The sequence below is a fragment of the Tamandua tetradactyla genome, chromosome 4, assembly GCF_023851605.1.
Source record: "Tamandua tetradactyla isolate mTamTet1 chromosome 4, mTamTet1.pri, whole genome shotgun sequence".
Lineage (NCBI taxonomy): Eukaryota > Metazoa > Chordata > Mammalia > Pilosa > Myrmecophagidae > Tamandua > Tamandua tetradactyla.
This window is the reverse complement of record NC_135330.1, coordinates 169,989,448-170,002,454: the sequence shown is the minus strand read 5'-3', so window position 1 is coordinate 170,002,454 and position 13,007 is coordinate 169,989,448. Positions and strand designations below refer to the sequence as shown.

Below are 13,007 nucleotides of genomic sequence, written 5' to 3'. Positions count from 1 at the left end.
GATGTCGTCAAGGGCCCAGGCTGTGCCTGTTTTCATTCTCCCTTACCCCATATATTGGCTGGGTGTTATACTTGTGTCATCTTGGTCACAAAATGACTATCACAGTCCTAGACATCACATCTAGACACAACAATGAATAACTGAAGAAAGTAGGTGTTTATGCATTCCTTTTTATCATGGAGGAAAACCCTTCCCAGAAATCCCTGAGCAGATTTCTTAGGGCCCAATGGGAAGGATTGGTTCACTTGTTTAGCTTTAAGGAAACCCAGTAAATGAAAAAAAAAAAAATGTACGTAGCAGTTCCCACTTCTGTAGAGGAGATAGGGGTATGCCAGGGAAGGATAAGTTACGAGAAGGGGTGGAGATAGTTGTTGAGCAACCAACAGCTCACATCCATAGGCATTTGTTGTTGTTTTTCTAGAATAAGTTATAATGTCTCTTTTTCATGCTCTGTGGTCAGTAACATATAGTTAAGTAACTTCCCAGCAAAATTTTATTATTTTCTCTATTGCAGTTCTTTTTCTTATTTCTTAGAAGGGACTGGAATATTCCAAATGTGCCCTCCTCTCCCATCCTCAACTCCAAGATGTTCAGACCCAAACTGCAAAAAAATATTTGTGGATAATTAAAAACTAGCTTCTCTAAGACAAAGATATTTTGCATATTTACCTTTATAGATGTTTTGATTCTCCTGCCATATAAGGACATATAAGAAACATTTGCAGTATTATTGAGGAGCCTTGAAGGACACAAAACATGTAAATATGAAGATGAAGTTAGAAACCTAATTTTTAAAAAAAGTATTGTGGTAGAAAAAGTAGAATTTGCCATTTTGACCAATTTTAAGTATATAATATAGTGGTATTAATTACATCATTCACAGTACTGTGCAGCTATCACCACTATCCATTTTTAAAACTTTTCATCATCCCGAACAGAAACTCAGTATCTATTAAGCATTAGCTCCCCAATCCACCCCCACCCACCCCAGCCCCTGATAACCTGTAATCTACTTTCTGTGCCTATGAATTTGCCTACTCTGGATATTTCATATAAATGGAATCATAAAATATTTGTCCTTTTGTATTTGGCTTATTTCACTTAGTATAAATGTTTTCAAGGTTTGTCCATGTTGTAGCATTTATCAGAACTTAATTTCTTTTTTATGGCTGAGTTATGTTCCATTGTATCATATAACACATCTTGTTTATCCATTTATGTGCTGATGGACCCTTGGTTGCTTCCACCTTTTGGCAGTTGTGAATAATGCAGCTGTGATTATTGGGGTATAAGTACTGTTGAGAGCAACTAATTTTTTTTAATTGTGAAAAATAACATGTATGCAAAAAGCAATGAATTTCAAAGCATTCCGCAACAATTAGTTGTAGAACAAATTTCAGAGTTTGGTATGGGTTACAATTCCACAATTTTAGGTTTTACTTCTAATTAGAGTAACTAATTTTAATAAAATCTGAATGGCCCTGTGATTGGAATGAGAGAACACCTTGCAACCAATTGGCTCATTGAACTCTTCTTACAAGTCTGTAGATATAAAAGCTGGGCTTATTTCTACAGGGGCCTTTGATTGTTACTTCCTAATACAATGGGTCCAAGCTGATACAGGAAGGAAAATGTGAAGCTCTGCTCATCTTACTCGAGGATGGGCTGGCTTGGAGCCCTTCCCTTCCAGAGCCAGTGGAAATCCATGTGCAGGGGATCCACATGGGGTCTGTGAAAGGCTGTTAGAGCACAATTATTTCTAAGGACTTGGGTGTTAGAATCTGTCTTGGCTGTCTGCTCCCTTCATTTTCCTCTGCCCAGAATGTTCTCTGGTGTGTTCCTGCAGGACCTCCAACCAGAAACGCCCCTTGGAGACCTGTGGCATCATGACTTTTGGGGCAGTAAACTGAGTAGCAACACCAGCCACAAGTCCTACCGGCCTCTCACCGTCCTGACTTTCAGGTGAGGTATGACAGCACGGGCTCTGCGGGAGGGTTGTCCCAAGGCTGCTTGTCTATTAAAATATTCCTAGGGTTGGTGGTTCCAGTCAGTGATTCCTATAGAATTTAAGCCCCCCCCCCATATAGATCTCTTAGAAGTACATGCAATTTTGTAGAATTGGTGCCCAGCTATTAGGAGTGAGGTAACAAGAATATAAGAGAAGGTACAAGAGGAGATTTCCTTCAAAAGTATAAGGAATAAATCTTTCACTGTTAGCAGGCCAACCTACAAAAACAAAATGAAACCAAAAACAGTTGTCCTCCCCCGTTAACCAGGGAGCTCTGTCCATTAAATAGGTTTATTCGCCTCATAAAAGTTCTCATGGATTGGAAATTTCATAAGAGAGGTAATAAAGTACATATAGTATTTCTCAGAAAAAGATGGAAATTGGAACCACTGGCAATTGTCAGAATCTCTGACAATGAGGTGTTTCACTTTGCAGCAGGCTGGTTGACATGCTGTACAAGAACACTTTTTTTTTTAGTCAGCAACTTATACAACTAAATAACCATAAGTAATATGTGGTATATTATTTCTGCCTTTTTTGCACTTAAAAATCATCTAGCTTTCCTTCCTCACTTCCTCTCTACATATCAACTGTCCCTCTCCCCTTTGCTATTTCCTTTTTTTCCATCTTTGTCCCATGCAGTTAATTATGCTCATACCTTTTATTCAGCCTTCTTAGCTTGACAGGCATTATTTATCTTGATGCTATTTTTACCAACCTTGCACAAAATCTTTCTGGTCTCCTTTTTTTAAAATGTATTTTTATTGTGAAATCTTCACATACATACAGCCCATCCATGGAATACAATCAGTAGTTCATAATATCATCACATAGTTGTATATTTATCACCTTGATCATTTTTAGAACATTTACATCACTCCAGAAAAAGAAATAAAAGGAAAAGACTCATACATCCTGTAACCCCTACCCCTCCCACTCACTGACCACTAGTATTTCAATCTACCCAGTCTTTTTACCCCTTACCTCCCCACCATTATTTATTTATTTATTTTTCCTTATTTTTTAACTCATCTGTCCATACCCTGTATAAAGTGGGCATCAGACATAAGGTTTTCATAATGTCACAGTCACATTGTAAAAGCTATATAGTTATACAATCATCTTCAAGAATCAAGGCTACGGGAATATAGTTCAGCAGTTTCAGTACTTCACTCCAGCCACTCTAATGCACCATGAACTAAAAAGGGATGTCTATATAATGCATAAGAATGACCTCCAGGATAACCTCTCAACTCTATTTGAAATCTCTCAGCCACTGAAACTTTATTTTGTCTAATTTCTCTTTTCTCCCTTTTGTTCAGGAAGGCTTTCTCAGTCACATGATGTTGGGTCCCAGCTCATCCCTAGAAATTCTGTCCAGTGTTACCAGGGAGATTTATACACTTGGGAGTCATATCTCATGTAGGGGAGGGCAGTGAGTTCACCTGCTAAGTTGGCTTAAAGAGAGAGGCCACATCTAAGCAACAAAAGAGGTTCTCTGGGGTTGATTCTTAGGCATAATTAACAATAGGCTTAACTTTTCCCTAGCAAGAATGTTGCATAGGGGCAAGCCCCAAGATTGAGGGCTCAGCCTGTTGAATTGGTTGTCCCCATTGCTTGCGAGAATATCAGGAATTCCCCAGATGGGGACATTTATTTCCCTCCTTTTTCCCCAGTCCCCCAAGGAACTCTGCAAATACTTGTTTATTCATTGCCTAGATTACTCTGGGATATATGGGTCATCGCACTAAACTGTACAAATTTCTTATTTCCTTTTCATGTTTTTGCTCACCAACCTTTTCCTCCAGATTGTTTCCATTTTGTCTTGCATGCTTTGTTATCTAATGGGAGCATCCTTTGTTTATTGCAGAATTAACTACTATTTGTCAGGAGGCTTCCACCCAGTGAGTTTCCACGTGGTCAACATCCTCCTGCATGGTGGCATTTCTCTCCTCATGGTTGATGTCTTCTCAGTGTTGTTCGGTGGCCTCCAGTACACCAGTAAAGGACGGAGATTAAACCTGGCCCCCAGAGCATCCCTGCTGGCTGCCCTTATGTTTGCCGTGCATCCCGTGCACACCGAGTGTGTAAGTGTTCTCCACCCCTGGCATCTGCAGTCATGTAAGGAATGGTAAGATGTCTGTAGGTTGTCTCGTGTTCATAAAACAGCCTTTGTTTAAATACTTTATTTGGTCCAAGGGCTGTAGGAAGTATATTCTGCAGCACCCTGCCAGACATTTGAAACAATTGTTTATGGATTGAAGGCATATCTGTCTCTTAAGAAAAATTCAGAGTGCCATACACATGTGGTATGGGATGAAATAATGGCATGGACTGCTGTCTGTTGATACTTTCTATTTCGCTTGTATCACCACATCAACGATAAAGGTATGGATGTTGAATAGCACTTGGCATTGGGGTCTGAAGGCCAGAGGATGGGAGCCTTTCTTCAGTGAAGCATCTGAGGTACTTTTCCTCTGTTCACTGAAAACTTTATAATTTATAAAATACTTTCTTATACTTAATTGATTGACACAAAACTCTGTGAGATAGATGAGCAAGTGTGATACTTTCTAATCCACAGATGAGGAAATGGCCTGGGAAGATAAAGGACTATCCAGGGTCAGTCTTGCAGCTAGTAAGGCTAGTAGGGCTAGAACTTCACCTCGGCCTTCTGACCTGGGAGGCCAAGTCGAGGAGAGGCTGGCGTACTTGTGGTTGAACTGGAGAGTGGATCCCCTTGTCCTCCTGGGGACGCATTGAGAAAATCTCTACTGCCTTCCTCCTCCTGTTTTGCCTGTACCTCAGGCCCACTGCTGTGAAGCAGGGTTGGAGAGGTGTTCTTCTCTTCCCCTGACAGGCTCAGCCCAGGTGATGAGGCAGCACCTGGTGGTACCTAACCCTGCCCTTTGGTGAGCTGCATCCTTATTGCATTGAGCAGCCATTGAATATATTTGGTACAAACTGTATTGTGATTTATCTGCTCCTTTGTAGGGTTTTCAGGAACCCCTATCACTGCACAACTCTTTGAAACTGTAAGTCAGAATGTTTGTTGCGGTAAATGGGATTGATTTTAGTCTTTCATTCTGTGAAGACGAGGTACCTAGGATGAAGTATTCTCTGTTCTTTATGACTTCTCTTAAAATAGACTTCTGCATTTAATATGCATTTATATACCTACATTTAACCGATTGAAACCAGCAAGTGTCAACATGTTTAGCAGAATTCCTGTTTTTTGTGTCTAATTGTATTAAGCTGTTGGTTCTTTGGTATCAAGAATATTGTGGAGATGTTACCATAATCTATTCCTAATATCTTATTACTTTAAAGCTTTTAAAAATAATTATTCTAATTTTTTACTTTAGCAAATGCCGAAGTGCTAAATGGACTGGAAACTTTTGTAAAAAATTAGTTATAGGCTATTTATTTTTATGTAACTGTAACTGACTTAGATTTTGTTTCAGTATGTGTTCTCTTTAATGGGCCAGATATATGCTGGGTTGCATAAAAACTGTGCCCACTAATCATAAATAAGAAACTTTCTGGAAAAGTAGTGATTCACTGTTTTGGTCCTTGTCTGATTTAGTGCAGTCTTAAAAGTAAAATGAAATATTTTAATTATTAGCCAAAAATTTTTTTCTAACATTCAGATTGTAAGTGTTGAGAAGTTCTTTTATAAAAAAATTTTTAAATGCCAACAAGTATAAGTGGATGTTTTTACACATGTAAATACACATATACCTCCGATAACAGCAAAATTTATCTGGGAACATGTTAACCCCAAAGTTCTACATTCTGAACCTCAGACTTTTAAAAGGAAACCAAAGGAAATCTAGCTAAAGGAGGGAATGGAATATTTTTAAAATTTCTTCTCCCTGCAGCCCTCTCTATTCCCTGAAAGCCATCAAACTCAAGTTATGAGAAATATTTATGAGTAATTAAAAATTAGCATTCCTAAGCCCCCTTCGGGGAATGGTAAGAGTGGGGAGAAATTCAACTTCCCCAAGTTGAATTCTTGATATTCTCACAAGCAGTGTAGACAACCAAAGCTATAGGCTGAGCCCCCAGTCTTGGGGTTTGTTCACATGAAACTTAACCCCACAAAAGATAGATCAAGTCTACTTAAAATTTAGGCCTAAGAGTCACCCCGAAGAGAGCCTCTTTTGTTGCTCAGATGTGGCCTCTCTCTCCAGCCAATATGATGAGCAGTCTCAACACCCTCCCCCTCTCTGCGTGGGACATGACTCCCAGGGGTGTGGACCTTCCTGGCAACGTGGGACAAAGATCCTGGAGTGAGCTGAGACTCAGCATCAAAGGACTGAGAAAAACCCTAGAATGAGCTGAGAATTAACATCAGAAGACTGAGAGAAGACTGAGAGAACCTTCTCTACCAAAAGGGGGAAAAGTAAAATGAGACAAAGTGTCAATGGCTGAGAGATTCCAAACAGAGTCGAGAGGTTATCCTGGAAGTTATTCTTACGCATTAAGTAGATATCACCTTGTTGTTCAAGATGTAGTGGAGAGGCTGGAGGAAATTGCCTGAAAATGTAGTGCTGTGTTCCAGTAGCCATGTTTCTTGATGATGATTGAACAATGATATAGCTTTCACAGTGAGACTCTGTGAATGTGAAAACCTTACATCTGATGCTCCTTTTAGCTACTATATCAACAGAAGAGTAGAACATATGGAATAAAAATAAATAATAGGGGGAACAAATGTTAAAATAAATTCAGTTTGAAATAGTGGTAAATGAAAGTGAGGGGTAAGGGGTATGGTACGTATAGTTTTTTTTCTCTATTATCATTTTATTTCTTTTTCTGTTGTCTTTTTATTTCTTTTTCTAAATCGATGCAAATGTACTAAGAAATGATGAATATGCAACTATGTGATGATATTAAGAATTACTGATTATATATGTAGAATGGAATGATTTCTAAATGTTTTGTTAATTTTTTTTAATTAATAAAAAAGTTTTAAAAAATTAGCATTCCTAAGACAAAGATATTTTATATGTTTACCTTTCATTGTTGTGGCATATAATCAGCATTCAATTTCCTCTGTTCTGCAATCCCGTTATCTCCTACTCTACATTTAAACCAGCTTTAAAAATGAGCAAACATCAGGATCATCCAAGAAAACAGATGGAAAAGAGCTCCTAAAAGGTTTCCTGGCCAGTTCCATTTAGGCTGGCCTTGTTTTCTGGGCTGTTGGTTGGGCGAGAGCCTAGAACAATAGCCTTTGGGCATGTCATTTGCTGACTGAACATTCATCTGTTCTGGGATGAGAAGAACAGGGACTTGGGTAGTGAATGTGCTTCTGTTTACTTTTAGAGGATGCTGTGTAGTGTAGGCCATTTGGGGTTTACTGACATACATTCCTTAAGTTTACATTAACATATATGTGTTTTGTGTTTTTACAGCCTCTTGACATTAACACTGAAAATGGTTCTGACCATTGCAAGTAAGAACCTAAATTTGCCCATCCTCTAGGGTGGGCAGCCATCCCTGTTTGCCCAATACTGATGAGGTTCACAAAAGATGGAACTTAATCTTTTTGTAACTGGTATAGCTCCAAGCAAACCAGGATGAGATGGTCGTCCTACAATCTTCCCAACTCCCAATTTCTAATTGGGAGTGAAATCATTGTAATCAGTTGTTATTTGCTTTTCAACTGATAAGACTATCTCTCTTTATAAAATATGTTCTCCCAAATCAGCCTGTGTTATTTGTAGACATGTAGGACCTCTGATAGCCATAACCAGGGGAGGGAGGAGAGTCTAAGGGAGGAGGTTGTGCAGCCCCTGCTCAGTAGTTCAGCAACCTCAAGCTGCCATCAGTATGGAGCTGCCCTTGCAGATTCCCCCAATACTGCCACTGCCACTGTAGGTTTCAGTTTTCTTTATCCTTAAAGCATGGGTAAAAATTTCAAGTTGCTTGATTTCAAGTTGATTGATTGATCAAGAGGGAAGCTCAGGCCTCCTTAAGAGTTCTGCCCTTCCAAGTGAACCCAGAGCTTAATACTAAAGAAACTGGTGGGGGAGGGGAAGCAGGGGAACAGTCCCCCTTTCCCCTCACCCTATTTCTTTTTATTGGCCCCTGTGAAAATTACTCCTAGTAGGGAAGCAGTGATGCCAACTGCTTTATGAATTCGAGGGAGATTACAATTATTTCTCAGGAAAACTCTGATGTAAGTATTTTAGGCTACTTGTAATTAAGAAAAAGGAAAAAGCCTTAAAATTTGTCTAAAAATATGTATTATGTAAATGTAAGAAAAGAAAAATAAAATCTCTCCTTATGAATGCCCATTCCTCAAACAATGATTGGAAGCAATGCCTCTTGGGACAGCCTTTTAAAATTTTTGCTGATATCTCTCCTTAACTACAATGCCAAAATTCATTGTTAAGTACTCAGTGCTCTTTTACTTTAAAATACTTGTCATACTTCTAAAAGTTAGTTTTTCTGACATCAGACAATATAATGTGTGTTGCTTAAATACTTAGGAGTCTCTTCAACAATTAGCAAAGTTAAGAATGGTTATTTAAAAAAAAGTTTATGATGTTTATAGTTCATTTTAGTGCTGATTTTTTTAAATGTGCCTAAGCTATCTAGATGATAAATGGCTTTGTCAGTTTTGCTCCTATCCCTGTTATTTATCCAAACCACTTCCCTCTTCTTCACTTATTTCAAAATGTCATCCCTTCCCGCTGGTTCTCTGACTCATCCCTGAGCGTACACACATACACACACCCTCTTCCTCTTATCTCCTTGGCGTAGTGAACTGTTTAGATGAGCTTCTCTGGATTGACTTTAATTACTTTATCTTCTGTAAGGTTTTGGGATTCCCCTGCAGCCTGAAGTATTATTTCCTCAGCTATGAGACAGGCCCTGCTTCCTCTCTTACTGTTCTGGGAGGAGGACTATGTAACAAGGACCCTTGGGCTGCTTTCCCAGTCGCCCCTGTTGAGCATCTGTGCCCTTTCTCTTTCTACTACCCCTATTTATAGAAGAACTATTTGGGGTTCGAGAGGGGAATTAATACTAAGCCAGTACCTAGCAGGTGCCAGGCCCAGTTTTGTTTAACTCTACATTTAATGTATACCTGATTTAGTGAGTTTTCATCCCTGCGTATTCATGACTGCTTATTACATATTCATTTCATTTATGAAGTAATTATATTGTTCAGCCCTCCAGCATACTTGTTCCACTATCTGCTGAGCCTTGTTTTTGTCCTTACCTTCTTTCTCAGTAGTTTTTTGTTTTTGTTTTTTTTTTTTTAGGTTTTTTTTAATTTTTTCATGTGTATAGTGTTCACAGGTTGGACTCATTAGCTCGTTCTTTCTTCCTGGGGACTGTGGGAGCAGTATGTGCTTCCCTGTGTACCTCCATCAGGAGTTTACAGTGCAGGTGGACAATAGAGCTCATCATTTCACATCCACCCAGTATAGATGGAAACAGTCCCTAAGACATATTACCTTTACCTATTGTGGAAACTGTCCCTAAGACATATTTCCTTTACCTATTGATTTTACAGCCACATATGCAAATGTGGTAACAGTTTATGAATTCATCATTTTCAGTAAAAAAAAAAAAAATCCTCGTATTGATATATTCTCTTATTTCCATTGATAAAATAGGCCTTTATTCTGTATTTCACGTCATATATCAGTCCTTTGAAAAAAGTGAATTAGCCTGCTGTCATTAAAACAATATCTAGAGAAACACAGCCAAAGCTTTGATATATCACATCCAGGTGCTACTTAGTAAATGATTCCATATAAACCAGATTAATACTCATGAGTAGAATTCTGTGTCTTGCATTGCTATGAAACATTTGGAAAGCAGTTATGGGAGTAATGAGCCTTAAAGACATAGACAGAAATCTTAGCATTGCTTCATCACTAGAGTAAAGAAAGAAGGCAGATGCACCAGTGTGGAAAATAGGGGAAAGGAAATGGTAGATGATTACATGCTAATGCTAGAAATTTTATTCTGTTTCCTTACTTGTTAACAACTTTTGAAGCATTCTGCTTTCTAGATTAACCCACATAATCAGTTTTTGTCTAAAAGAAGAAAAGGTGACAGAATTATAAACAAGAATGTTTATTCTTTTGTCTTTTTCTATCTGCCTGATGACTTTAACACTTGTTTCCCAAGTACCTGTACTTATCAAAACCACTTTGATGACCTTCATTTTCCAATCAAATTTTGTTTTTTACGTTATGTCCTTTGAGCTTATAACATTTTCCAATTGAAAATCCCCTTTGGGGACATTGAAAGGCTAGGTCTGCAGAACTCTTGGTGTAACATACTAAATAATACAGCCTTTACTGCATATGTGCAGCATTGTCTGTGTACAACTCACAGAATATCTTACCAATAGGTTATGTCTAATCCAGTTTTCTCTTGGAAGAACCTAAGTCAAGTCCTAGACCAAAAAATGAAAAACAAAAAGCAAAAAAAAAAAACAATTTTAAGGTAACATCATGTTTGTTTCATAGTTATACAAGTTATTTTAATAAGCAAAGTCTGATAAGTTGTTTTTTATTTCTTGGGAATTTTTTTGTATTTTCTAAGTTAAGGATTTGTTTAAATATGTTTTGTGTAAATCTTTTTTTTCTTCACCTTTTTTCTAGGTTGCTGGTGTCGTTGGCCGTGCAGACCTCCTTTGTGCCCTGTTCTTTGTGTTATCTTTCCTTGGCTACTGTAAAGCATTTAGAGAAAGTAAGCAATACATTTGGCTTCATAATTTTGCATCTTCTTCATGATTTTGTCCTGTTGAGCAGTGCTTTAACACATGAAATTATAAGTTCCTACAATATTCACTTTGAAGGAATGTGGGTCCAAAGGTATATATCTCTTTGGATATATCTGTTTATTCCAATGCTTTTTCTAATAATTCAAAGCTCAAACATAAACATTCACATGGGAGTTTCATGATGAATATTATTGTTTACTATAGTTTGCATTAGGTGGATTTTTTCTACACATACCACCCAATTGTTAACATCTTGTAATAGTGGCATGTATTTGTTCTAGTTCATGGAAAGACATTCTTATGTTTATACTATTAACCACCCTCATAATTCACAACAGGGTTCACTATGTTATACGGTCCTTGTTTCAGCCTCTAGCTTTCCTTCTCATGACATACGTGACCCTTTCAACCACAATCACAGATGATTCGGCACTATTAATTACACTCAGAATAATGGGCTACTGTCACCTCTGTCCATTTCCAAAATTTGCAGTCAATCTTATTAAAAATTTTATACAAATTAAACATCACTTCCCCATTCTCTGTCCTCATTATAAGTTCTGGTAAACTATATTCTAGATATTAACTTCATGGATTTGCTCATTGTATTTAGTTCATATTAGTGAGATCACACAATTTTTGCCTTTTTTATCTGGTTTATTTCGTGCAACATAATGTCCTCAAGGTGCATCTGTGTTGTCTCAAGCATCAGGACTTCATTTCTTCTTACAGCTGAATAATATTCAATCATGTATATATATACTACATTTCCTTTATTCATTTATCTGTTGATGGACACTTGGGTTGTTTCCATCTTTTGAAAATTATGAACAATGCCGCTAGGAAAATCAGTGTACAAATGTCTGTTCATGCCTCTGTTTTCAGTTCTTCTGGGTATATACTTAGTAGCAGGATTGCTGGATCATATGGCAGTTTTATACATAGCTTCCTGAGGAACTGCCACCCTGTCTTCACTGTACTATTAGCGGCTGTCAATTTTACATTCCCACCAGCAGTCAGTAAGTGTCCCTGTTCTCCACATCCTCTCCAACACTTGTAGTTTCCTGTCTGTTTAATAGTGGCCATTATAATAGTATGAGATGATATCTTATTGAGGTTTTGATTCTCATTTCCCCAATAGCTAGTGATGTTGAGCATCTGTTCATGTACTTTGTAGCTGTTGGTATTTTTTCTTTGGAAAAATGATTATTCAGGTCTTTTGCCCATTTTTTATGAATAATTGCCCATTTTTAATTGGGTGGTTTGTCTTTGTATTGTTGAGGTGTAGATTTCTTTATATATTCTGCATATTAAACCCTTATCATATAGACAGTTCACAAATATTTTCTCCCATGGAGTAGGCCACCCTTTCACCTTTTTTTTTTTTGTAACAAATAAACATTTTTTGCTTTAGTCTCACATATAAGGTGACATTTTAAAGTATTAATTATCATCTATTTTCAGCACCCTGCAATAATGACATTCCTTTGTTCTTCCTCATGCAAAAACATTTTTAAAATTTGTACATTGTACATTTCACTATTATTATACACTCTAGGCTTTCCTAGATTATACCATCTCGATCTTTACCATCTATCTTTCTTTCTGATTTCATTCATGTCCCCAGCCCTCCTCCCTCTATCATTCTCACATGCAGCTTCATTCAGTGTTTTAACATAATTACATTACAGTTAGGTAGTATTGTGCTGTCCATTTCTGAGTTTTTATATTCAGTCCTGTGGCACAATCTGTATCCCTTCAGCTCCAATTACCCAATATCTTACCCTATTTCTATCTCCTGATGGTCTCTGTTACCAAGGAAATATTCCAAGTTTATTCACTAATGTCAGTTCATATCAGTGAGACCATACAGTATTTGTCCTTTTGTTTCTGGCTAATCACACTCAGCATAATGTCCTTAAGGTCCATTCGTGTTGTTACATACTTCATAACTTTATTCTGTCTTACAGCTGCATAATATTCCATCTTATGTAAATGTCACAGTTTGTTTAGTCAACTGTCTGTTGATGGACATTTTGGCTGTTTCCATTTCTTGGTAATTATTAATAATGCTGCTATAAACATTGGTGTGTAAATGTCCATTTGTGTCCTTGGCCTCGTGTCCTTTGAGTAGAGACAGCATATAGATGGGTCCTGTTTTTTAATCCATTCTGCCAGAATATGTCTTTTGATTGGAGAGTTTAATCCATTAACATTCAGTGTTATTACTGCATTGGTAGTACT

At 37.6% G+C, this 13,007-nt stretch overlaps 1 protein-coding gene across 9 annotated transcripts in view; it reads left to right on the top strand.

Moving 5' to 3' along the window:
* The window catches only part of TMTC4 (transmembrane O-mannosyltransferase targeting cadherins 4), a 76,532-nt gene that overhangs the window by 10,864 nt on the left and 52,661 nt on the right, over nt 1–13,007 (top strand). For 7 of the 9 annotated variants that reach the window (XM_077158603.1, XM_077158602.1, XM_077158600.1 and 4 more), the window contains exons 3-5: nt 1,847–1,962; nt 3,879–4,095; nt 10,642–10,729. In XM_077158603.1, coding sequence (XP_077014718.1) covers nt 1,847–1,962; nt 3,879–4,095; nt 10,642–10,729 — 421 coding nt within the window. Of the gene's footprint in view, nt 1–1,846; nt 1,968–3,878; nt 4,140–10,641; nt 10,730–13,007 lie in introns of all 9 variants that reach the window. The other 2 variants (XM_077158606.1, XM_077158608.1) reach the window with 2 other exon arrangements.